Source organism: Chiloscyllium punctatum, chromosome 46 (genome assembly GCF_047496795.1).
Source record: "Chiloscyllium punctatum isolate Juve2018m chromosome 46, sChiPun1.3, whole genome shotgun sequence".
Taxonomy (NCBI): domain Eukaryota; kingdom Metazoa; phylum Chordata; class Chondrichthyes; order Orectolobiformes; family Hemiscylliidae; genus Chiloscyllium; species Chiloscyllium punctatum.
Window position 1 is genome coordinate 53453824 of NC_092784.1, and position 23733 is coordinate 53477556.

The window sequence follows — 23733 nt, forward strand, 5'->3', positions numbered from 1 at the left end:
ATTCAGATCAATCCCTCAACAGGAATAAGGGTGGCACAGTGGTCAGCATTGTTGCCTCACAAAATCAGGGACCCAGGTTCAATCCCACCGCTGGAAGACTGTTTGTGTGGATTACCTCCTGGTTTCCTCTCACCCTCCAAAGATGTGCAGATTAAGTGAATTGGCAATGCTATGTTGCCCTTTGTGTGTAGGTTAGATGGATTGGCCATGCTATATTACCCATACTGTGCAGGGATGTGTAGGTTAGGTGGATTAGCCTTTGGAAATGCTGGATTACAAGAAATAATGTTTGGGGGATGGGTCTGGGTGGAATACTCTCCTTTGGTGGGTTGGTGTGAACTCAATGGGCTGAATGGCTGCTTCTGCACTGTAGAGATTCTATGAATTCACTTAACTGTAACTAAGACTTGGAGCCGCAAAGGGACATTGGGATGATACATCGTCACTTGTACAATGCAATATTTATAAAATTCTAAAATACCTTTGCACTGGAGTTACTGTGACCAATCTGCGCTCGATATAGTATCAAAAGCATTTGAAAAGAATGAGCAGTCAGCAAAATCTACCTGCAAGCAAAGGGAAATTAACAAATCGCTCCACTTTCACCTCCTACTTGGTTTTTCTTGATGCTGATGTGTCCACTGCATGCACAGATTGCAAGGTATTGGTTGAAAAATGATAAATTTGCAACGCACTTTTTAAATATTCCTGAGCCATAATGGGTTGTGTGACTTGAAATGTCTGAAACATTTTTGTCTTGCAGACCAAGTGTGGAAATGTAGCTTGCAAATCTGAAGGCATATTCCCGTTGGGAATGGTGGGAAACAATTCTCAGTCCAACTGGGTGCCAGGAATTCCTGGGGAATCTTATAATTGACTGGCAGATGGACAATTGACAAGGCATGACTGGGTTTACCCCTGACTCCTCCATCGGAATATTACTGGGAACAAGAACCCACCAGGGACGTAATTAGAATTTCTTTGTTTGAATCATCCACCCAGACCAAGTGAATCCTACTTTTTCACATTTGCTTCAAAGTCAATAGGATTGTGTCAGAAATTGGAGATTCCAACAACTGCACCTTGCTCGGTGTTGCAAGATTGAAAATGGAGGGAAATCTAGAGATTGGACACAAATGGAGGAAGGAACGAGATGAATTCAGCCATTATATAATGAAATGCAAACATTCTACATGGTTGTTCTGGCTTTTCTGCCACTTCTCCACAGGTTTCTGCAAACAGCTATAACTGCAGAAAATACAGCATCATTGCCTTCAAGTTTAGATTACTTACAGTGTGGAAACAGGCCCTTCAGCGCAACAAGTCCACACCGTCCCTCCGAACAGCAACCCACCTCTCCATTCCTCTCCATCTAACACTATGGACAATTTAGCATGGCCAATTCACCCTAACCTGCACATCTTTGTGACTGTGGGAGGAAACCAGAGCACCCGGAGGAAACCCATGCAGACCCGGGGGAGAATGTACAAACTCCACACAGATAGTTGCCCAAGGCAGGAATTGAACCCAGGTCCCTGGCGCTATGAGGCAGCAGGGCTAACTACTGTGCTACCGTGCTGCCCAAGAGAGAGGCTCTTCAATCCTCTGTCAACGCCCAAGCATCAGTCATAGAGTCATAGAGATGTACAGCATGGAAATAGACTCTTCGGTCCAACCTGTCCATGCCGACCAGATACCCCAACCCAATCTAGTCCCACCTGCCAGCACCCGACCCATATCCCTCCAAACCCTTCCTATTCATACACCCATCCAAATGCCTCTTAAATGTTGCAATTGTACCAGCCTCCACCACATCCCCTGGCAGCTCATTCCATACATGTACCACCCTCTGTGTGAAAGAGTTGCCCCTTAGGTCTCTTTTATATCTTTCCCCTCTCACCCTAAACCTATGCCCTCTAGTTCTGGACTCCCCGACCCCAGGGAAAAGACCTTGTCTATTTACCCTATCCATGCCCCTCATAATTTTGTAAACCTCTATAAGGTCACCCCCTCAGCCTCCGACGCTCCAGGGAAAACAGCCCCAGCCTGTTCAGCCTCTCCCTACAGCTCAAATCCTGGAAGATCCTTGTAAATCTTTTCTGAACCCTTTCAAGTTTCACACCATCTTTCTGATAGGAAGGAGACCAAAATTGCATGCAATATTCCAACAGTGGCCTAACCAATCGATATAGTTCTGATCATCCTGTTATAGGAAGGACATAATTAAGCTGAAGAGATTCACCAGGATATTACTGGGAATGGAGGGTCAGAGTTACAGGGAGAGGCTGGATAAGCTGGGACATTTTTTCACCGGAGCTTAGGAGGTTGAGGGGAGACCTTTTTGTGGTTTATAACACCATGGTGGGGGGGTGTAGATAGGGTGATTGGTGGTGTCTTTTCCCCTACGGTGGGGGTTTCCGGATGAGGGGGGGGGCATATTTTTAAGGTGAGAGGAGAAAGATTTAAAAATGACATGAAGGGGATTTTATTTTTAACACAGAGGGTGGTTCATGTGTGGAATGAACATCCAGGGGAAGTGGTTAATGAAGGTACAGTTACAACATAAAAGGCATTTGGATAAGTACATGAATAGGAAAGATTTGGAGATTTATGGGCCACGTGCAGGCAGGGTGGGACCAATGTGGTTTGGGATTATGGTCAGCATGGACTGGTTGGGCCGAAGGGTCTGTTTCTGCTTTGTCTGACTCTATGACTCTACAGAGATACTTGGGTAAGTTTGAAATTAGCCAAAAAATTTCCTAGTATTTATAGAACCTTTTACACATCAGAGACATTTCAGTCCATCAGGCCCATGCCATTTACAAGATGAGGTGCTCCATATTATGTAGTCATTTGTCTTTTTTCATGAGATGGGGATGCCCCTGACATTTGTTGCCCATCACTAATTGCCCCAAACTGGATGGTTTATCATAGAATCCCTACAGAGTGGAAACAGGCCACTTGGCCCACTACGATCCTCCAAAGAGTATCTCACCCAGATCCAATCCCCTACCTATATTTCCCCTGACTAATTGCACCTAACCTACACATCCCTGAGCACTATGGGCAATTCACCCTAACCTGCATATCTTTGAACTGTGGGAGGAAACCCACAGGGAGAATGTGCAAACTGCACACAGACAGTTGCCTGAGGGTAGGATTGAACCTGGGTCCCTGGTGTTGTGAGGAAGCAGTACTAACCACTGAACCACCGTGTTGCCCGGCAGCCACCTCACAGGGCAATTAAGAGTCAACCATGTTGCTGTGGGTCTGGAGTCACATGTAGGTGAGACTGGGTAAGGGTGGCAACATGATATTGACAACAAACCATTTGTAGCTATCATAGTCACCATCACTGAGATTAGCTTTATATTTCGGATCTTAAAAATTAAATTTGAACTCCACCAGCTGCCACAGTGGGGATTGAATCCATGGGAGGTCCCAGGCTTGGGAAATCTAATGACATGACCACTACCCAAAACCTTTCCCATTCTCAGATTGTCATCCTTGCTACTTGTTAATGAGCGACAAACCAGTTGTCTGTTGTGGTGTTTGCAAGGTGATTCCAGAGATGTGAACACATAATACAGGCTGATCCTACAGTGTCCTCGGTGTGTGGGCGTTACATTAACAGAGATGTTGCCTGTTGGACAAACACCAGATCCAAGGCTGTGTTTACCCTCTGATGTGGGCGTGAGATGCAGTGATGCTATTACAAAGAGGAAGCGCTCAAGAGTCATGAATGAAACTTAAAACCTCACCCCACTATCACTGGGAAGTATGGTGGCTCAGTGGTTAGCACTGCTGCCTCACAGTAACAGAGGTCCCAGGTTCAATTCCAGTCTCCGGCTGACTGCTTGCATGTTCTCCTTGGGTTTCCTCCCATAGTCCAACGAGGTGCAGCTCAGGGTAAATTACCCACAGTGTTAGGTGCCTTAGTCAAAGGGAAATGGGTCTGGGAGGGTTTGTGTGGGCTGGTTGGGCCTAAGGGCAAGTTTCCAAGCTGTAGAGAATCTAATCTAATACACGCTTGTTACTATTGTGGGATCTTGCTGTGTGCATTTTCACTGCTGTGACTGCACATTTGAACACCAGAAAATATCTCATCAGTTAAGAATTGGTTTGGGATGTTCTGGGGGAAGCTATATCGATTCGAATCTCTGGGACGATTGTCCTTCCTTGTTTTTTGACTGGGCTTGTGAAAATTTCATGTCTTCCTCAGTATTTTCCCCTTTTTTTATCATCAGCTAAAATCACACAAAAATGTCTACATCTAAAGATGTACTGTGATCCGTAATCGCACTGCACATCCTTCCAATATTAGGTTTGCTTTCGTGAGACCCATTTTAAAAATGGCATCACTCAAGTGTTTTCGTTCTGCCTCAGGGGTGTACCATGTGCAAAAGCGAAAGGCATTATTACAGTTTGAGGGTGCCCTCTGAACATGTAGACAAATCTCTCTTAAATTGCATGGCAAACCCTTACCTGCCCCCCTCTCGTGACTGAGGCAGCAGTATGGAATGGGCACGATCAACAAGATAACACTTATTTCCAATCCCTGATTGTGACATTTAGAAAACTGAGTGCAAAACAGGTTCTATTTATACACATTTACATTTTGGACAAATATTTAAAACGATTGAATAAGTGGACAATGGGAAGTTATCAGAATGTATTTTTGGTAAATCCAGAAATAAATATTTTGCAACAGTCGGGGATTAAGATTAGATGTTTGATAGATTCATTTTGAAGTGTGTGGGTGGGGGGGGGGTAGATTTTACTGTCAAAGTCTATTGAACTCCCCTTATTTAACAATACCAAACTATAAATGTTAGAATAGAATTGGGGCCCATAGAATTGCAAATCCCAAAGCCTCAAATGGATTCTGTTTGAAAAAAAGAGTTAAGAGAGAGAGGGAGAGACAGCGAAGAGAGAAAAAAAAACACACAGCAAAGCTATTCCTGCCGTAATCGTTTCCTCTTCTGCTCAATAGAACAGCCAAAGAGGCTGGGCTGACCGTGTTGCTTCCTTATCACTGTGCAGCAGACTGTCTAAGAGCCCTTATCCGTGACTGCACCTTGCAAAGCTACATCCTTTCCCTCTCTTTACATAGGAAATCTACACAATCCAGAAAAAAAAACTTTAAAAGCACACAAATGGAGGCTGGAGAAAATGGCTCTGTCCAGATCCCCTCAGACCAGAGAGGGTAAGCTCGCTTTTTACCTTCCAATTTATTTTTTTTTAAAAAGAGAGTCTAAAGATCGGGTTAAGATCTACTGTAGCTGCACCATCAGAGTGAAATGTACCAGCTTAAAACAAACGAGAGAGAATTAAACAACGCAGAAACTAAACTAAGACAATTGAAATATATATTTTTATATATATATATGACAGTGCACGTAAAACGGTTTGAAAGCACCGCTCTCCTCTTGAATTTCAGACTCACTGGAACTCTTATGTTTTTAGATATTTTAAACTTAAGTCAGCGTGCAGGCTAACCGATTTCGTGAACTAGGTAAGCGGAAGCGTTAGAAAAATTAATTTTGCAAGTGATATATTGGAGGTTTGGGAGATTAGGTTAGAATACGACCAATGTGCTGCTTGGTGAAAAGGGAAATAAACCGTGTTGCCCGATTCTAGGTTTCAAGTCTGAAGTAGAAAATAGAATATATTCTACAAGCAATAAATTTCGTCGGCTGGTGCGCATTTTTTTTTTCGTTTTGCAAACTGGACACGACCCCGTTATTTTATCAACGTTAGAAAACATCATGTCGTTAAAGAGACTTCTGTAGAAATCCCAATCTCTTTCTCTCTGGACATTTTTAATGCGAATTGGAAAAGTGTATTCATGGTTGCGAAACGGGACTTGGAGCTATTCCCCTGGTTTAGCCTGAGGAGCTAGTGATGGTAATTGTAAAACAAAATATTAATGTGAATTGTGTGGAGATTTGCCTCATTGTGGTCCCCCAGTGCGAGGATTTTGTAGCTAAAGTTCAATGGATTTTTTTTTTTGTTTTTCGAAATCTAATTCTCCTCTTGCTTTATTTAATGGTTGGAGGAGTGGAATTATTTTAACCCTCTGGTTAAATCCTGAAATCTCTCTATCATTCAAACGGAGGAAAACTTTGTTACATTAATTTCCTTTTGATAACATGATTCCAAGCGAGGTAACACACAGTACGCTGCTACAAAAGAGGAATTGGGTGTTTTGAAAACCGAACACTTTGCTAATTTAAGCATGTTGCAATTTGCACGCCTAAGTAATTTACAAAATAACACAGACTCTCCTTGGTGAACCGCCCTGAACTTCAGGAGGGTCATGTCTGATCCCAAATGCCCTGTTTGAAACTGGACAGCGACCGCGGAGGATGAGTCAAGAAGGGATAGACGCGTCCAGAGCGAGAGAGAGATCAATCACTCAGTTCAGTTCATCAGTGGGGCCTCGTCGTTTTAGAATGGATTAATTCGAGGTGAAATCAAACTCCCCCACGTGGAGCACCGGTCCTTGAGGTCCGAAATTATTAGGAGGACTGAACATCAGCGAGAGTACATTTTCACTCTGTGTATTCACAAGCTACAGCCTATTCAAGATATAAAGTAGGGAAACTGATGTTCTTGGGAAAAATGAACCCAGGAAGCGGGCTCCCAAACGTGTCCATGTAAAATTAAGCTTGCTGCTGAAAACCTGGCTACAAACGATCCCTCTCCAGCCTTAGGAGCCGGAGCTGCTCAGTAAACTGGACTTAGTTTTGTTCCTGAAATTTCCCCAATATTTTATCATCCAACTCTGCAGATTCGTTGGATTTTTATTCTTGCTTATTTGTCAGCAATGTTTCCAATGCTGTAGGAAGCCACCCCTGGTTAATCCGAGGTCGCCATGGCTCTGGTGAGGGGAAGAGGTTGAGAAGGTGTAATCTTCATGGTAACCTCAGCTGTTGTGGGAATTGAACCCATGCGTCGCTCTGCCTTCAAAGCAGCCCCCACCACCTACCCCCTACCCCCTACCCCCTACCCAAGCAAGTCATGCAGGACCGATGTTGTGGCATTAAGCTACAGCATGAACCTTGTCTCTGTCAAACGTTTGGAAAGTGTTTCACCCTCACAGTGGTATATATGTGTTACATTTAACCCGAAGCTAAATCCCACCGAATAAAAGGCATTGAATTCCATCCAGGGACTAGATTACTCCAGTGTCAGATGGACAAAGCCCAGGTTGGACCTATCGCTATTACATTCAGTCTCCTACACAACACTATCGGGGAGACTATTTTGCACATATTTTTCCCCCTAATCAACCTGTTCAGAGCTTTTATTACACATATCTGCTGCACATGGTTTCCAAAGGTAGGACATTACCGCTGCAGTACAAGAGTTCCCTCCTCAGAGCATTATATTAAACTGAGAGAGGAGTGCCTATTTCATTTCCCAATATGATACCTGACCCCCACCAAGAGCCAGGTTGCTAGAAGTTTAATTTTAAAACAAAAACTCTGCAGTTTAGGAGGTTAACATGTGACTCAGAGTCATTTGGCATAAAAACAGGCTGTTCGGCCCACCATGTCTTTGCCCACCTGCCCTTAGTTCCTAGCCTGCTCATCTACATAGAGTCATAGAGATGTACAGCATGGAAACAGACCCTTCGGTCCAACGCCGACCAGATATCCCATCCCAATCTAGTCCCACCTGCCAGCACCTGGCCCATATCCCTCCAAACCCTTCCTATTCATATACCCATCCAAGTGCCTCTTAAATGTTGCAATTGTACCAACCTCAGCTCATTCCATACCCGTACCACCCTCTGTGTGAAAAAGTTGGCCCTTAGGTCTCTTTTATATCTTGCTTCTTAAGTGTTGCAAAAGAATCTACCTCCATCACCCTCTCTGACAGTCCACTCCATATTTCTCTGGGTGAAAGAATTATTTCTCAAAACTTGTCTTAACCACCTGCTTGATCAAAGTGTGACAAGGGGAACAGGTAAATTAAACGATAGACACTATTTCCAATTGTATGGGAGGAGACGGCATAATAATCTTGAGGTTTTGAAAGCCAGGTCTTTCAGGAGTGGATTAGGAATTTCGACACTCTTTCTTAGAATAGTCAAAGATTGGAACTTGCTGCGTTTTTAATTGTATATTTAAAATTATGGTTTTTTTAAAAAAAATCAAATGGCTAAGGGCTATGGGACGAAGGCAGCAATGAAGTTCGATCGGGGATGAGCTTTTAGGGTTGAAACAGTTCCTGTGTTCCAGTGTTCAGTCCATGTACAAATTCCATGCTACAGACATGTTCCAGTGTAATTAAAAAAGAAAATGGCTCGCTGATCTATTGTTATCACAGTAATCGAAGTTTCTAATGAGGAACAGAATAAGTGCTGACTGCAAACTATGTAAGTAATTGTGGCCTGTCGAATAACTCCAACTGTGCCTTGTCGCTTCCTTGTTTATTAGGCTTTATTTTTGTCAAGTTCAAGATTTTTTTTGTTTTCCTTTTGAGTTTTAATAGGGAGGGGAAGGGACTTGCATTTTTCCAAACTGGGGTTTGCGAAGCTAAAAATATAAACTGAAAATGAAACCCGGGCACTAAATGCTGATGTCGAAAGTGCCTTACTTTGCAGTGTGCTTCTGCAAGCCTGCACTTTCCGGAATAATTGCTCCGACTAGAGATTGTATTGGCCACAGTGAAATGCTGGGAACGGAAAATGCGCGCAAGTGCTCCCAGATTTGTTGGAAGTGGGGAGCTCACTGAAGGGTACAGAGAAAAAAACCCATTCTCTGTTTTAGTTGGGTCGAAAGCTTAGCTTTTAAGGAGGGCCTTAAATAAGGGGAAAGGGTGAAGAGGTTCTGCCAGAGCCTGGGCAGTTAAACGCAGTGGTTAAAATTGGGAGGGGGAGGTAACAAAGAACAAGGACTGAGTCAAGGAATGGAGGTATAGAGAGGCCTGGGTGGGATATGAGGCTGGTCAAGATTGCAGAGTAGGAAAGGGGCCCTTATGGTGCCGTGCTAGTGTCCCTACCTCTGAACCAGCAAAGGCTTGGGGTCAACTCTCACCTGCTGCAGAGTAAGTGATGATACCTCTGAGAAAGTTGATTAGAAACCATTTAAAGTGCTCTTGTGGCATAGTGCCCCTACCTCTGGCCCAGAAGTATGGGGTTAAGCCTGACCTGCTCCAGGGGTGTGTCATAACATGCTTGAAGAGGCTGGTTTTCAAAGGGAAAAAAAACATTTCCAAAGACTCAGAGAGGCAAGGATGTGGAGGGATTTGAAAGCAGGGTTGATCATCTTTAAAACTGAAATATTAACGAGGCACTTTGAGGATTTTTATATGAGCATGTTAATCAGTGAATTTGTGGAGGGAATGTAGCCACAGAATATGATTGTTTCATGACATTCCAGTATTGACAGGAGAAAGAGTCCTGAGCAGCTTAGACCCTAGAATAGCATTAAGACAAACTGACTTTTGTCCCACATTATGGTCACTTAACAACAGAAGGGAACTTAGTTGACCACTTGAAGCCAGCATGCCTAATTGTACCAGCTTCAGCTCATTCCATACCCGTACCACCCTCTGTGTGAAAAAGTTGCCCCTTAGGTCTCTTTTATATCTTGCTTCTTAAGTGTTGCAAAAGAATCTACCTCCATCACCCTCTCTGACAGTCCACTCCATATTTCTCTGGGTGAAAGAATTATTTCTCAAATCTTGTCTTAACCACCGGCTTGATCAAAGTGTGACAAGGGGAACAGGTAAATTAAACGATAGACACTATTTCCAATTGTATGGGAGGAGACGGCAGAGTAATTTTGAGGTTTTGAAAGCCAGATCTTTCAGGAGTGGATTAGGAATTTCGACACTCTTTCTTAGAATAGTCAAAGATTGGAACTTGCTGCGTTTTTAATTGTATATTTAAAATTATGGTTTTTTAAAAAAAAATCAAATGTCTAAGGGCTATGGGACGAAGGCAGCAATGAAGTTCGATCGGGGATGAGCTTTTAGGGTTGAAACAGTTCCTGTGTTCCAGTGTTCAGTCCATGTACAAATACCATGCTACAGACATGTTCCAGTGTAATTAAAAAAGAAAATGGCTCGCTGATCTAGTCAAAGATTGGAACTTGATTGGAACACATGATGTGTCTTTGTCAGATGTATCCTGTACTTTTAACACAAATAAACAGGTCAATAGATGCTTGAATTCTTGAGGAGTTGAGGCCTGGGACACATTACCCATGATCTAATAAAATGCCAGGGCAAATAATGCTCGGGGCTGAATGACCAACTCTTAGATCTTATAATCTTATGGTTGTGTCTGTCTGCATGTTAGACACTTTCATATCTTCACTGCATTCCAATGGTGACTGAACCTCAAAAGACTTCATTGAGTAGAACCCCAAGGAATGTTTCAGAAGGATCTACTCAATAGAGAAATTAGGAACATTAAAAGATGCAGAATTATATGTAATCAGTTTGGAGATTGGACACAAAGATTAAGATGGGCTTAAGAAGAAGGGTTCCTGAAGAAGGGCTTATGCCCGAAACGTCGATTCTCCTTCTCCTTGGATGCTGCCTGACCTCCTGCGCTTTTCCAGCAACACATTTTTAAGCTCTGATCTCCAGCATCTGCAGTCCTCGCTTTCTCCCACAAAGATTAAGAACAAAGGAAATATTCGGAATGTGAGAAAAGCCCCCAGTCTCTTAAGATAACTCATCAATTTTATGGTCAACAATTTCAACACGACAACTATCCCTTTTTGCTTGTATTCACGCCATTAACTAAGTATATAACAATGCACACGGTACATGAACCAAGCTGTATGAGCATAGATTAAAATTATCAGGTATGATGTTGTGGGTATTACATGGACATGACTGCAAAGGGGATTAGACCTGAGGATTAAATATGGGGGTCGAGAGTGTGGTGCTGGAAAAGCACAGCAGGTCAGGCGGCATCCGAGGAGCAGGAAAATCAATGTTTTGGGCATAAGCCCTTCATCAGGAATCCATTCCTGGTGACGGGCTTATGCCCAAAACGTCGATTCTCCTGCTCCTCGGATGCTGCCTGACCAGCTGTGCTTTTCCAGCACCACACTCTCGACTCTAATCCCCAGCACCTGCAGTCCCCACTGTCTCCTCCCTGATGATTAAATATCCAAGGATACACATTCTATTGAAAGGACAGGCAGATGGGCAGAGGTAGCAGGTTAGCTTATTAGGAATAAATGAAATTAAATTGTTAGCAAAAGGTGTAGTGCTTTTTTTTCCCTGGAGCATGGGAGGCTGAGGTGTGACATATAAAACCATGAGGGGCATGGGTAGGGTGAATAGCCAAGGTCTTTTCCCCAGGGTAGGGGAGGCCAAAACTAGGGGGCTAAGGTTTAAGGGGAACGATTTAAAAAGGACCTGAGGGGGCAACTTTTATATAACTCTGTGACTAACTGTAAAGTGCTTTGTGATGTCTTAAATGGTGGTACATAAATGCAAGTTCTCTCAGGTCTGTATTTCCAACCTGTCAGGTTAGACTATCTAGGTATGAATGAATGACCCGATGCACAAGTGAACGAATTATCATTTTAATTCGGACAGAAGTTAACTAATGGAACAATAACAGAAATTGTTGGAGAGACTCAGCAGGTCTGGCAGCATCTGTGGAGAGAAAGCAGAGTTAATGTTTCGAGTTCTTCAAACCTTAAACTTACGATTTGGAGTAACTTCACCCTTTCAGATGGAAGGCTGCAAACATATTTGGAGGCTTGACCCCTTGTCTCTCTCGAAAATGTGGCTTTATTTTTAAAATGAATAAATTTCAAAGCAATGTGCTTTTTTGAACATTTCCCCCAGTCTCTGTGCAGGGTGTCTCCCAGCAGTACCAGAGAGTTTAATCTTTTAACTGGTGGAAATGTCAGGGTTATCTGTACTTGCCTGACCAGGAATAGTTGGGAGTACAGTGTTAGTAACACTGGGCTAGTGAGGCAGACATTAACATGGGTGGGAACAATTTGGGTTCAAATTCCCACCAAGATAGGATTTAAATTCAACATAGTCTGAGTTATAAAATTAGTCAATGCTTGCAATGGAGCCATCATCAATTGATGTAAAACCCATCTGGTACAGTTTTAAGGAAAGGAATCTGCTATCTTAACCTGGTCTGGCCTACAAGCGACTCCAGACCAACAGTAAGTCAGTCAATGCCTACTTGACCTCAGAAGAGAGATTGGACAGACTGGGGTTGGAGCAGAGGAGACTGGGGGTTCAGGGGAGTCATGGTAGTAAATGACTGAGACCTACTCAGTCATAGACAATGCTGAGTAGCTCTCAAGCCACTCAATCCAAGAAGGATTCGAAATTCTGTTTCTTTCTCCACGGATGCAGCCAGACCTTGCTGAGTTTCTCCAGCAATTCCTGTTTGTGTTTGTTTCATGTCCGCTGCAGTTCAAGGGCAACAAATGCTTCGCCTCCCATCAAAGAATTTTGTAAAAAGCCACTCTGTTCAGCTTCTTTTCTCTCTAAGCTGCTCTCGAGTGAGCCTGTCTTCATTATGGGGCCTAAGCTTTCTTGGAGTACAGTGTTGTCTCCAGCATTTGAATGTTGGTTGCATAGTGCTATTATGTCACCAGGGTTAGTTTATCGCCCTGATCTCAGAGAGAAACCTTTTTTGTGTGAAATAGCGGTTTTGCCCTGTTGTGGTTAGGAGTCACGAAGGTGTCAAGCCTCAATGTGCTCTTTGATAGACTGTGCCACAAGACATGCAGATATCCCTATCTCGTTCCCCTTGTCTGTCTTTCGGCGTTTTGTTGTGAGTCAGCAGTTAAACCCCTTCCCTGCAAACACTTGCAGATGGGTTTAAAAAAAGGCAAAGAGAGCAGTGAAAATGAGGGACTGGCACCTTTTTCAAATACTGTTTCGAGAACAGACGGTAACAAGTGTAATAAAGAATGATGTTGTGCAGAAGAGGCTATTCAGCCCATTGTGGGGCCAGTATCCAGAGGCTCTCCTTGGACTGAGTAGCCTTTCCACCCCACTATGGCTGAATGACTCTGTACTAGTCAAAAACAGCCAACTAACTATTTTAATCCCATTTTACAGCGTTTGACATGGCAAGTGCATATCTAACTACCACTTCAATGCGATGGGGGTTTCTGTCTCTCCCATTCAGATAGACAGAGAGTTCCAGATTCCCACCATCCTCTGGGTGAAAAATAATTCCCACAAATCTCCTCTCAACTTTCTACCTCTTACCTGCAATCTATGTCCTCCAGTCATTGATCCTCTGTCAAGGATGTGGGAGTGCCAGTGTTAGACTGAGGTGAACCAAGTTAAAAATCACGCAACACCAGGTTATAAACTGACAGGAAGCACTATCTTTCGGAGCACTGCCCCTTCATGTGGAGCAGGATCACAAGACACAGAATTTACAGTAAAAGATCAGTATCATTGCAACTGAAACGATATACTGAACAAACCTAGTTGCTGTTAAATCTTTCATCTTTTAGAATGAGGATGCAGGTAAACTGATATGTAAATCCCAGAACTTCTTTCAAATCAGATTCTCAAAATAACTTAAGGTTTTATTTTTTTAAAAAGTGACATCTCAGCTCAGTTGCATGACACTGTGATCTTTTGCTATAAATTCTGTCTTATGATCCTGCCCCACTAGTTACCTGATGAAGGAGCGCCGCTCCAAAAGCTAGTCCTTCCAAATAAACCTGTTGGACTATAACCTGGTGTTGTGTGATTTTTAACTCTGTCAAAGGGAAATGTTTATTCCTGTCTACCGTGTGTTTGCCCCTCCTAATTTGATGCAGCTCAGCCATTATCACCTCGTAATCTCCTCTGCTCCAGAACAACCGCATTCTGCCCCATCTCTCTTCATCACTGACACTCCCCAGGCCAGGCACCATCCTGATAAATCTCCCTCTGCACCCTCTCCAGTGCTATCACATCCCTCCCACCGTGTAGACTCCAGAACCGTGCACAATACACTAGCTGGGGTGTGAGAAGCAGTGTTTTGGAAGATTAAAGATCTGACTGAGGTTTGGGAGGGTGAAGTGACACTTTGAGCTGGGACATGAGTCATTAAAGCTCGGCAATGGGGTGGCTTTTCCCAGAGAATTGCAGGCACCTCATTAGGAAGGTTTGAGGAAGGGTTTGAATTGAAAGGAAGGTCCAGTATGTTTGAGCCACAGAGACCTTTCCTTCGGTAAAGTTGGGTGTTCTCAATCAAGACACCTTCCTCATTATTTAAACCTCACCCTACCATGGGCAATGCGGTGTCATTGAGAATGCTTTCCACAACTCAGTAAGGGGAGTTGATGGATGAATAATTTTATCGCTGGGCTGTTGATCCAGAGAGCCAGGTAATGTTCTGGGTACAAATCCCACCATGGATGGTGGAGCTTGAGTTCAATAATAAAAAGGATCTGAAATTAAGAGACTAATGATGACCATGAATTAATTGAATGGAAAAACCCATCTGGTTCACTATTTTCCTTCAGGGAGGGAAGCTGCCATCCTTACCTGGTCTGGCCTACATGTGACTCCTGACCCACAGCAATGTGGTTGACTCTTTAACTGCCCTCTGGGATGGGTAATGATGGTTACTGCAAGTTCCCATGATCTGCAATGTGTTCATGTGGTAAAGGGATCATTTTATTTTTGCCAGACCGATGTCCATATGTGGAGTTGGCTTCAAGAGACGTTCAGAGATTTATAAGGATTTTATTGGAAATGGATAGAACATAGAACAGTCCAGCACAGTGCAAGCCCTTCGGCCCTCGATGTTGCACCAGCCTTTTATTCTACTCCAAGATCAGACTAACCTATGCACCCTTTATTGTATTATCATCCAAGTGCCTATCCAAGAGTCACCTAAATGTCCCTAATGTATCTGACTCTACTCCCACGGCTGGCAGTGCATTCCACACACCCACCACTCTCTGAGTAAAGAACCTACCTCTGACATCTCCCCTAAACCTTCCTCCAATCAGCTTAAAATTATGCCCCCTCATGAGTGACATTTCTGCCCTGGGAAAAAAATCTCTGGCTATCCACTCTATCTATGCCTGTTCACCTCTATCAAGTCACCTCTCATCCTTCTTCGCTCCAATGAGATAAGCCCTAGCTCCCTCAACCTTTCTTCATAAGACATACCCTCCAGTCCTGGCAGCATCCTGGTAAATCTCCTCTGCACCCTCTCTAAAGCCTCCACATCCTTCCTATAATGAGGCCATCAGAACTGAACACAATATTCCAAGTGTGGTCCAACCAGGACTCTATAGAGCTTCAGTATTACCTTGCAACTCATAACTCAATCCCCCTGCTAATGAAAGCCAACACACCATACACTTTCTTAACAACCCTATCAACTTGGGTGGCAATTTTGAGGGATCTATGGACATGGACCCCAAGATCCCTCTGTTCCTCCACACTGCCAAGAATCCTGCCTTTAACCCTGTAATCTGCATTCAAATTCGACCTTCCAAAATGAACCACTTCACACTTTTCCAGGTTGAACTCCATCTGTCACTTCTCAGCCCAGCTCTGCATCCTGTCAATGTCCTGTTGCAACCTACAACAGCCCTCCACACTATACACAACTCCCCAACCTTTGTATCATCAGCAAACTTAATCACCTACCCTTCCACTTCCTCATCCAAGTAATTTATAAAAATCACAGACAACAGAGATCCCAGAACAGATCCCTGTGGAACACCACTGGTCACCAAGCTCCAGGCTGAATACTTTCTGTGTACCACCACCCTCTGTCTCCTATGGGCCAGCCAATTCTGTATTCAGACAGTCAGATTTCCCTATATCCCATGTCTCCTTACTTTCTGAATGAGCCTACCATGGGGAACCTTATCAAACGCCTTGCTAAAATCCATACACACCACATCCACTGCTCTACCTTCATCAATGTGTCTTGTCACATCCTCAAAGAATTCAGTCAGGTTTGTGAGGCATGACCTGCTCCTCACAAAGCCATGCTGACTATCTCTAATGAAACTATGGTTTTCCAAGTAACCATAAACCCTGCCTCTCAGAATCCTCTCCAATACTTTGCCCACCACAGACGTAAGACTGACTGCTCTGTAATTCCCAGGATTATCCTTATGCCCTTTGTTGAAAAGGGAATGACATTTGCCACTCTCCAAACATCTGGCACCTCTCCGGTGGACAGTGAGGGCACAAAGATCATCACCAAAGACACAACAATCTTTTCCCTCTCTTCTCGTAGTAACCTAGGATATATCCCGTCTGGCTCAGGGGGCTTAACTATCCTTTACATTTCTCAAAATTTTCAACACATTCTCCATCCTAACATCAACCTGTTGTAGAATATCAGACTGTTTCACGCTGTCCACTTAAACATCAAGGTCCCTCTCAGTAGTGAATACTGAGGCAAAGTATTCATTAAGGACCTCCCCTACTTCTTCCGACTCCAGGTGCAACTTCCCTCCACCATCCCTGTTCGGCCCTACCCTCACTCTTGTACCTCACATAAGTGTAGAATGCCTTAGGGTTTTCCTTAATCCTACCTGCTAAAGCTTTTTCGTGTCCCCTTCTAGCTCTCCTAAGTCCCTTCTTCAGTTCCTTCCTGGCTACCTTGGAACCCTTTGAAGCCCTGTCTTATCCTTGCCTCCTCAACCTGAAGTAAGCTTCCCTCTTCCTCTTGATTAGATGTTCTACATCCCTTGTCACCCAAGGTTCCTTCACCCTACCATCCCTTCCTTGATAAAGCTGTCCAGCACTATCAGAAAGTGCTCCCTAAACAACCTCCACATTTCTGTTGTGCATTTCCCTGAGAACATCTGTTCCCAGTTTAGGCGGCCCAGTTCCTGCCTATTGGAATTGTGATTCCCCTTCCCTCAGTTAAATACTTTCCCATACTGTCTGCTCCTGTTCCTCTCCATGAGTATAGTGAAGGTCAAGGAGTTGTGATCACTATCACCGAAACGCTCTCTCAGCGAGAGATCTGACACCTGGCCTGATTCGTTGCACCAAATCCAATATGGCCTCCCCTCCAGTTGGCCTATCTACATATTGAGTCTGGAATCCTTCCTGGACACACCTGATAAAAACTGTTCCATCCAAACTATTTGAACTAAGGAGATTCCAATCAATACAAGGGAAGTTAAAGTCACCCATGACAACAACCCTGTTACTTCTGCGCTTTTCCAAAAGATAGATTGGCACAAACAGCAGTTTGTACCTTTCTCTGTCCAAGACCCCTTTCCTTCCTTCCTCCTCTCTTTCCCACCTCCCCCCGCCTCCCCCAGCTCAACCTGCTTGGACATGTTATGATATACCCCTAGGACTAGTGAAACATGAGACCAAGTCTACTAGCCCAGAGGAGAGGACAATACACTGTCCCATAGAAGCCCGTTTGGAATTCAATCTTCTTCTTATGTTAAAAGCCATTTATGGAATCGAATAAACCCCTTTTTTTTAGCTGTCACTAAGTTCCCAAAATACCCAATTAAACAATAAGCCACACCCAGCGTGAAAACCCAATTCTTAAACACAAAGTCAAAAGATCATCTGCTCACAGTCAGCTGTGGTTCTGTACTGTTTGAACTTTAAAGGAACCTGCATTTCTAACACTGACTATCACTGGCCCCAAGACCCTGGGGAGAGCTCCCCTGTTCCTTATTAATGTGCCATGGGATCTTTGGCATTGACCTAAGTGACCAGACCATGCCTAAACCCATCTGAAAGACAGTCCCTCTATTAATGTAGCACTCCTCCAGTACAGAACTGAGGTGTCAGCCTGGATCAGGGGATTCCAGACCATGGGCTGGGGTCACCAGGGGGTCATGGCCATCCCCAGTGGGAGTCACCAGGGGGTCACAGCCATTCCCAGTAGGGGTCACGACCATCCCCAGTGGGGGTCACCACAGGGTCACAGCCATCCCCAGTGGAGGTCACCACAGGGTCATGGCCATCCCCAGTGGGGGTCACCAGGGGGTCATGGCCATCCTCAGTGGGGGTCACCGGGGGTCATGGCCATCCCCAGTGGGGGTCACCAGGAGGTCACATCCATTCCCAATGGGAGTCACCAGGGGGTCATGGCCATCCTTAGTGGGGGTCACCAGGGAGTCACAGCCATCCCCAGTGGGGTCACAGCCATCCCCAGTGGGGGGTCACCATGGGGTCATGGCCATCCCCAGTGGGGGTCACCGGGGGTCACGGCCATCCCCAGTGGGGGTCACCATACGGTCATGGCCATCCCAGTGGGGGTCATCATGGAGTCATGGCCATCCCCAGTGGGGTCACCATACGGTCATGGCCATCCCCAGTGGGGGTCACCATGGGGTCATGGCCATCCCCAGTGGGGGTCACCACACGGTCATGGCCATCCCCAGTTGGGGTCACCACGGGGTCATGGCCATCCCCAGTGGGGGTCAAGAGGTGAGATTCCGACGTTGTGCCCTAAGGCAGCAGTGGGCTGATTGGTGAGACTCCTTTTACATCCTTGGGGGTGGTTCGATGGCAGCTACACATTCATGCACACGCACACCCGAACTCTCTCAGGGCTGGGTTGGGGGGTGGGGGGTGGTGTGCACAGCCATTTCTGAGCATCACAAGTAGGTTCATGGAGGGGTGGGTGAGGACAGTTTGGGAAGCAGAGGCCTGTTGCCGCATTCCCTGCCTTAAACTCTCCAGTCAACGTCAAATAATGTGTGGCACAGTTTGGAGTGCGTGCCCTCCCTGGTTTCCCGCCCAATATGTATCCCTCACGTGTGCCCTAAAGACATCAGCTCACCCCGTCGTTATTACTGGGCTACCCATGGAATCTTGCTGTGCACAGAGCGGCCGCTGTTTGGCCTATGCTGTGAGGTTTTTATTTCCCCTGCCCACAAATCTCTGGTGAGATGATGCATCATTGGCGAGCCCAGCACTTGTCCCTATTTGCCCCTTGGTGTGCACAGCTGACTCAGGTTGAGGCGGGGGCAGTGTGGAGGGCAGTTGGGAGTCAGCCGTGGGCCTGGAGTCACGTGTAGGCTGCACCAATTGAGGAAGGCAGATTTCCCTTCCGTACAGAACTTTGGTGAAGCACATTGGAATTCTTTTTATATCGACAGTATCCGGGACGTTGAGACTTGCTTTCAGTTGGAGATTTTATGCATCGAATCGAAGTGGTGTCAGGCCAGGCTTGTAGAGTCATAGAGTGATACAGCATGGAAACAGGCCCTTCGGCCTAAACTGGTCCATGTTGGCCATGGTACCCACTCAGCTTGTTCCAATTGCCCTCGTTTGGTCCATATCCCTCTAAACCCTTCCCATCCACGAACCTATCCATATGTTTTTAAAATGTTGCTGTTGTATCCATCTCAACCACTTTCTCTGGCAACCCATTCCATACACGCACCACTTTCTGCTTGAAGAAGTTGCCCCTCAGGTCCTTCTTAAACCTTTCCCCTCTCACCTTAAACTTATGCCCTCTAGTTTTCAATTCCTCACCCCTGAGAAAAAGACTGTCAACGTTTATCCTACCTCTGCCCCTCATGGTTTTATACACCTCAGTAAGGTTACTCCTTGTTCTCCAATGTTCCGAGGAAGAAAGGCCTATCCTGGCCAACCTGTCCCCCTGTAACTCAAGCCTGGCCCAGTCACATTGGCACAGTTCTCCCTCCCCTCTAATGTTGGGCTAAATTGAGCTTTCAAGATGAGGTTTTGGCAAGGGGAGTGATAACAGAGTTGGGGGGGGGAGAAAATCAAGTGAGGTGAGGACCAATCTGAGTGAACAGGACAGGACCGAGGGCTAAACAGCCTCCTGTGTCTCTGTTTCATCTTCGAGTGCAGCGTCCTCAGAGAGGCCGCAGTAGTACGGCCTTCAAACAGTTAAAGTATTTTCTTCCACTTGTTGTTGACCCTCTTTCTGAAGTTGCTTTGTTTTTCTCTCTCTCTCTCTCTCTCTCTCTCTCTGTCCTCACCATAGCTAAACCTGGAGTGCTGCCTATCTGACCCACTCGAATTCGGAGAGCGTGGTCGACCGGCTGATGAGGAAAGATGATGGAGAAATTCGAGTCTGGTCCCTCCTTACGTCATGGAGACGCTCGCAGTCCTGTCAAGACCGAGCCGGGACGAATCAGCGACTCCCCGACTAACGAAGGAGAAGCGAAACAGGTCTCGGTCCAAGCTCCTGACTCTACCCCCGGGGACGACACTCCGACAAACAAGCAAGGCATGTCCGAGCCCGTCTCCACGGAAACCTCTTTGAGCTCCTCGGAAAGCCTGCCATTGGAGATGCCCGTCATCAGTCTGAGCCATAGTAAGTTCCCCCAGGGGATGGAGAGCCCCCAGGTTAACGGGGGGCCCAGGATGGTGCAGACCACAGAGTTGACGACTTTGCACCCCATCCCAACCCTCGTCCAGTGCTCCGACAGCAGGATGGTGCAGCTCTCTAACCACCCGGTGGGCTCCCTGCCAATTCCCACCTCTCTCCTGGCGACCCAGTACCACCCTCACAGCCTCATCAACAGGTAAGTCTGCTCTGAGAGCGAACCATTCAGCTCCGCTGGTGCCTGTTGCTGTTTGTAAATCCAATTGCTGTTAGTGACGCTCCCCATTCCTCGATCAGGACATGCTCTCAGCCTCCCAGATGGGAAGTACCCAGCATTAGTCAATGCTTAACGTTCAGAAAGAGGCCGTGTTGGCCCTCTGTGACAGCAACTTAACCAGGACCCAGGCAGTTTGCAAAATGGGCTTTAGCTACCTCAGGGTTCCTGGGAGGCATTTTCAACACAGAAAGCTAATCCAGCAGCCCTCAAACTCATCACTGCTCCTTCTCCTGAAGGTCTTTCGTTCATGTCCTTGGGCACTATCCTTCCTTTTCAAAGGAACAAATTGGATTTTTTTTATTCGTTCATTCATGGATGCGTGTGTCACCAGCTAGACCAACAATTATTGCCCAAGAGTCAACCCCATCGCTGTGGGTCTGGAGTCACATGTAGGCCAGACCAGAGGTAAGGATGGCAGTTTCCTTCCCTAAAGGACATTAGGGAAATACAGTAGATGGTTTTTTTCCAACAATCAATTCACAGTCATCTTACTTTCAAATTTTACTGAGTTCAAGTTAGATTCGAACCCAGGACCTCGGAACATTACCTGGGTCTCTGAATTAACAGTCTAGCGAGAATACTACTGGGCCATTGCCTTTCCCTTAATAAATTGCGGCATGTATTACTGAAATAACTGGATGGAGATTGGTATCCCCTCAATAAGTCACCCTTTATTTACGAGTGCATAGAATACTGGGCAGCTCGGAGTCAGGCCCTAGGCTGTCTGAATCTCCTGTTTACACATTTATTTTAAACACCTTTGTGAAGAGACTTTATTACCAACAGCATTTTTTTGAAGATTTTAACTTATTTTTCTTATCACCCTATTCTGAGATGTTAATCCGCCCTCTGATTGGCCCAGGTTAACAGACCCAATCAAGGATCTCAGAGTCAGGAAGATCCACCTGACCCTGGTTCCAATCTGTGCAGTCACTCATCCCCAGGGAAGTCGATGTGGATTGTTGGTTTGATCATCGGATTAGTAAAGCTCAGGAGTGTGGGAATGAGCTGGAGGAGGAGGGCCAGGGGAGCGAGGGTGAATATTCAGCTTGCTGTCTGTCAGTTGGGCACTCACTGAAATCCCTGGAATGGGGGCAAACTGGTGAAATCCACATTGATGCCATGGGGTTGGAGGATCCCTGGGCCCTCTCCCTCGCCACTCCCTAACCACCAGACGCTTGGAAGAAGAACGCCTCATCTTCCGCCTCAGGACCCTCCAACCCCATAGCGTCAATGTGGATTTCACCAGCTTCCTCATTTTCCCTCCCCCCACCTTATCCCAGTCCCAACCTTCCAACTTGGCACTGCCCTCATGACCTGTCCTAACTGTCCTAACCTATCTGCTCCATCCTCCTCTCTGACCTATCACCATCACACCCCACTTCCATCTACCTATCACACTCTCAGCTACCTTCCCCCCAGCCCCACCCCCCCCATTTATCTCTCCACCCCCCCCCCCCCCCCCCTCCTCGGTTCACATCCTAATTCCTGAAGACGGGCTTTTACCCAAAGTATCGATTCTCCTGCTCCTCGGATGCTGCCTGACCTGCTGCGCTTTTCCAGCACCACACTTTCGGCTCTGATCTCCAGCATTTGCAGTCCTCACTTTCACCTCAGAAGAGTAAGTGGCAACTTGACTGAAACATTTAAGATCCTGAGGGGGTCTTGGCAGAGCAAAGATTAAGAGGATGTTATCTCCAATGGGAGAATCTAGACTTCGGGGTCCCCATTTAAAACAGGGACGTGGAGAGATGTTTCCCTCAGACACACAGTGGCTCAGTGGTTAGCACTGCTGCCTCACAGCGCCAGGGACCACTGTTCGATTCCACTGTTATTGCACATTCCTCTGGGAGCTCCTGTTTCCTTCCACAGTCCAAAGATGTGCAGGTTAGCTAAATTGCCCCTAGTGTCAAGGGATGTCTAGGTTGGGTGGGTAAACCAGGGGAAATGCAGGGTTACAGGGGTAGGATGTGTCTGGGTGGGATGGGTTCTTTTGAAGGGTCAGTATGAACTCAATGGGCTGAATGGCCTGCTTCCTCGCTGTAGGGATTCTATGAGGAGGTCATTCAGCCCCTTTAGGGGCAAGAAGAGTGGAGTTGAGATGATCAGGTCAGACACGATCCCATTGAATTAAGATTCGATGGGCTGAATGGCCTCCATCAGTTGCATCCTCTTAAACAGTATTGTCATTGTCATGAAATCAAGTCCGATGGTTATGTGTACAATATGATGCCGCTGTAATAGGGATTATATTGTATCCTTTATAATTCAGGCAATTTGTCTGGAGCCAGTAACAGGTTGGATGGCAACTGGACAGAGGTGATGTAGTCAGGGTAGGTTAGAGAGCAAGTTTCTTTTTAATTTTGTAATCTGATTACAGACCCAGATTGAGAATTTTCCTTAAGTACCATGGTTTATTTCTCGGGAGAGCTAGTGTGTGATGGCACCGAAACCCATTGATCCTTCCAGGTTAAGAGTATTATCAGTGCGGAGCCATTTGGCATTAAATATTCAATTTCACCGTTGGCACCAACCCACCAGCAGATGGGCACAACAGTTTCCATTATCGGGACTCGTAGAAAGTCGCAATCCAACTGAAGGTTGGAGATAACTATTCACAAATTTTACTTTTGCATTCATTGCACGTCGTCATTGTTTCTTTTTTGAGACACCTCAAACGTAATTTCCTTTCGGCTTGGCGGATATTTACTGGCATCCATTACCTCACGAAAGGAAAATGCAACAAGACTCGAGTGATACCAATATGAAAGTGTGGGCTTCTGTGTCAGAGAATTGCCAGAATTGACGCAGAAGAACAGGCATAGGATCAGGAGGAGTCCATTCAGCCCCTCTAGCCAGTTCCACGTAATCGTTTCATATCTGATCAGACAGTATCAAGGGCTGACCTACTGACTTGGGGTTTGGAGGAGGTGATAGTTGGTTGGAAGAAGGGAAAATGTAAAGGAAATGGCAAACTGAGGTCCTTTTGTGAAACCGGAGTGAGTTCAGTAGGTCTTATTGCCTCCGAATACAGTGGAAACACAGTCTGCTCAGAGGAATGAGGAAGGTCGGTGGGTCAGCGCTGGCGGTGGAACTCATTGAAATAGAGAGGCCGAAGGTTTCAAAAGAGAAAGCGAGAACCGAAAGGGGTTAAAGACAGACAGAATGATCAGACATCCTG

The 23733-nt window shown here is 45.7% G+C and overlaps 1 protein-coding gene across 1 annotated transcript in view; it reads left to right on the top strand.

The window, feature by feature from the left end:
* The first annotated feature begins 5048 nt into the window (after positions 1-5048).
* The window catches only part of LOC140468056 (uncharacterized), a 37298-nt gene continuing 18613 nt past the window's right edge, over positions 5049-23733 (top strand). Inside the window, exons 1-2 of the mRNA XM_072564238.1 lie at positions 5049-5206; positions 19931-20474. Coding sequence (XP_072420339.1) covers positions 20002-20474 — 473 coding nt within the window. The 5' untranslated portion in view covers positions 5049-5206; positions 19931-20001. The remainder of the gene's footprint in view (positions 5207-19930; positions 20475-23733) is intronic.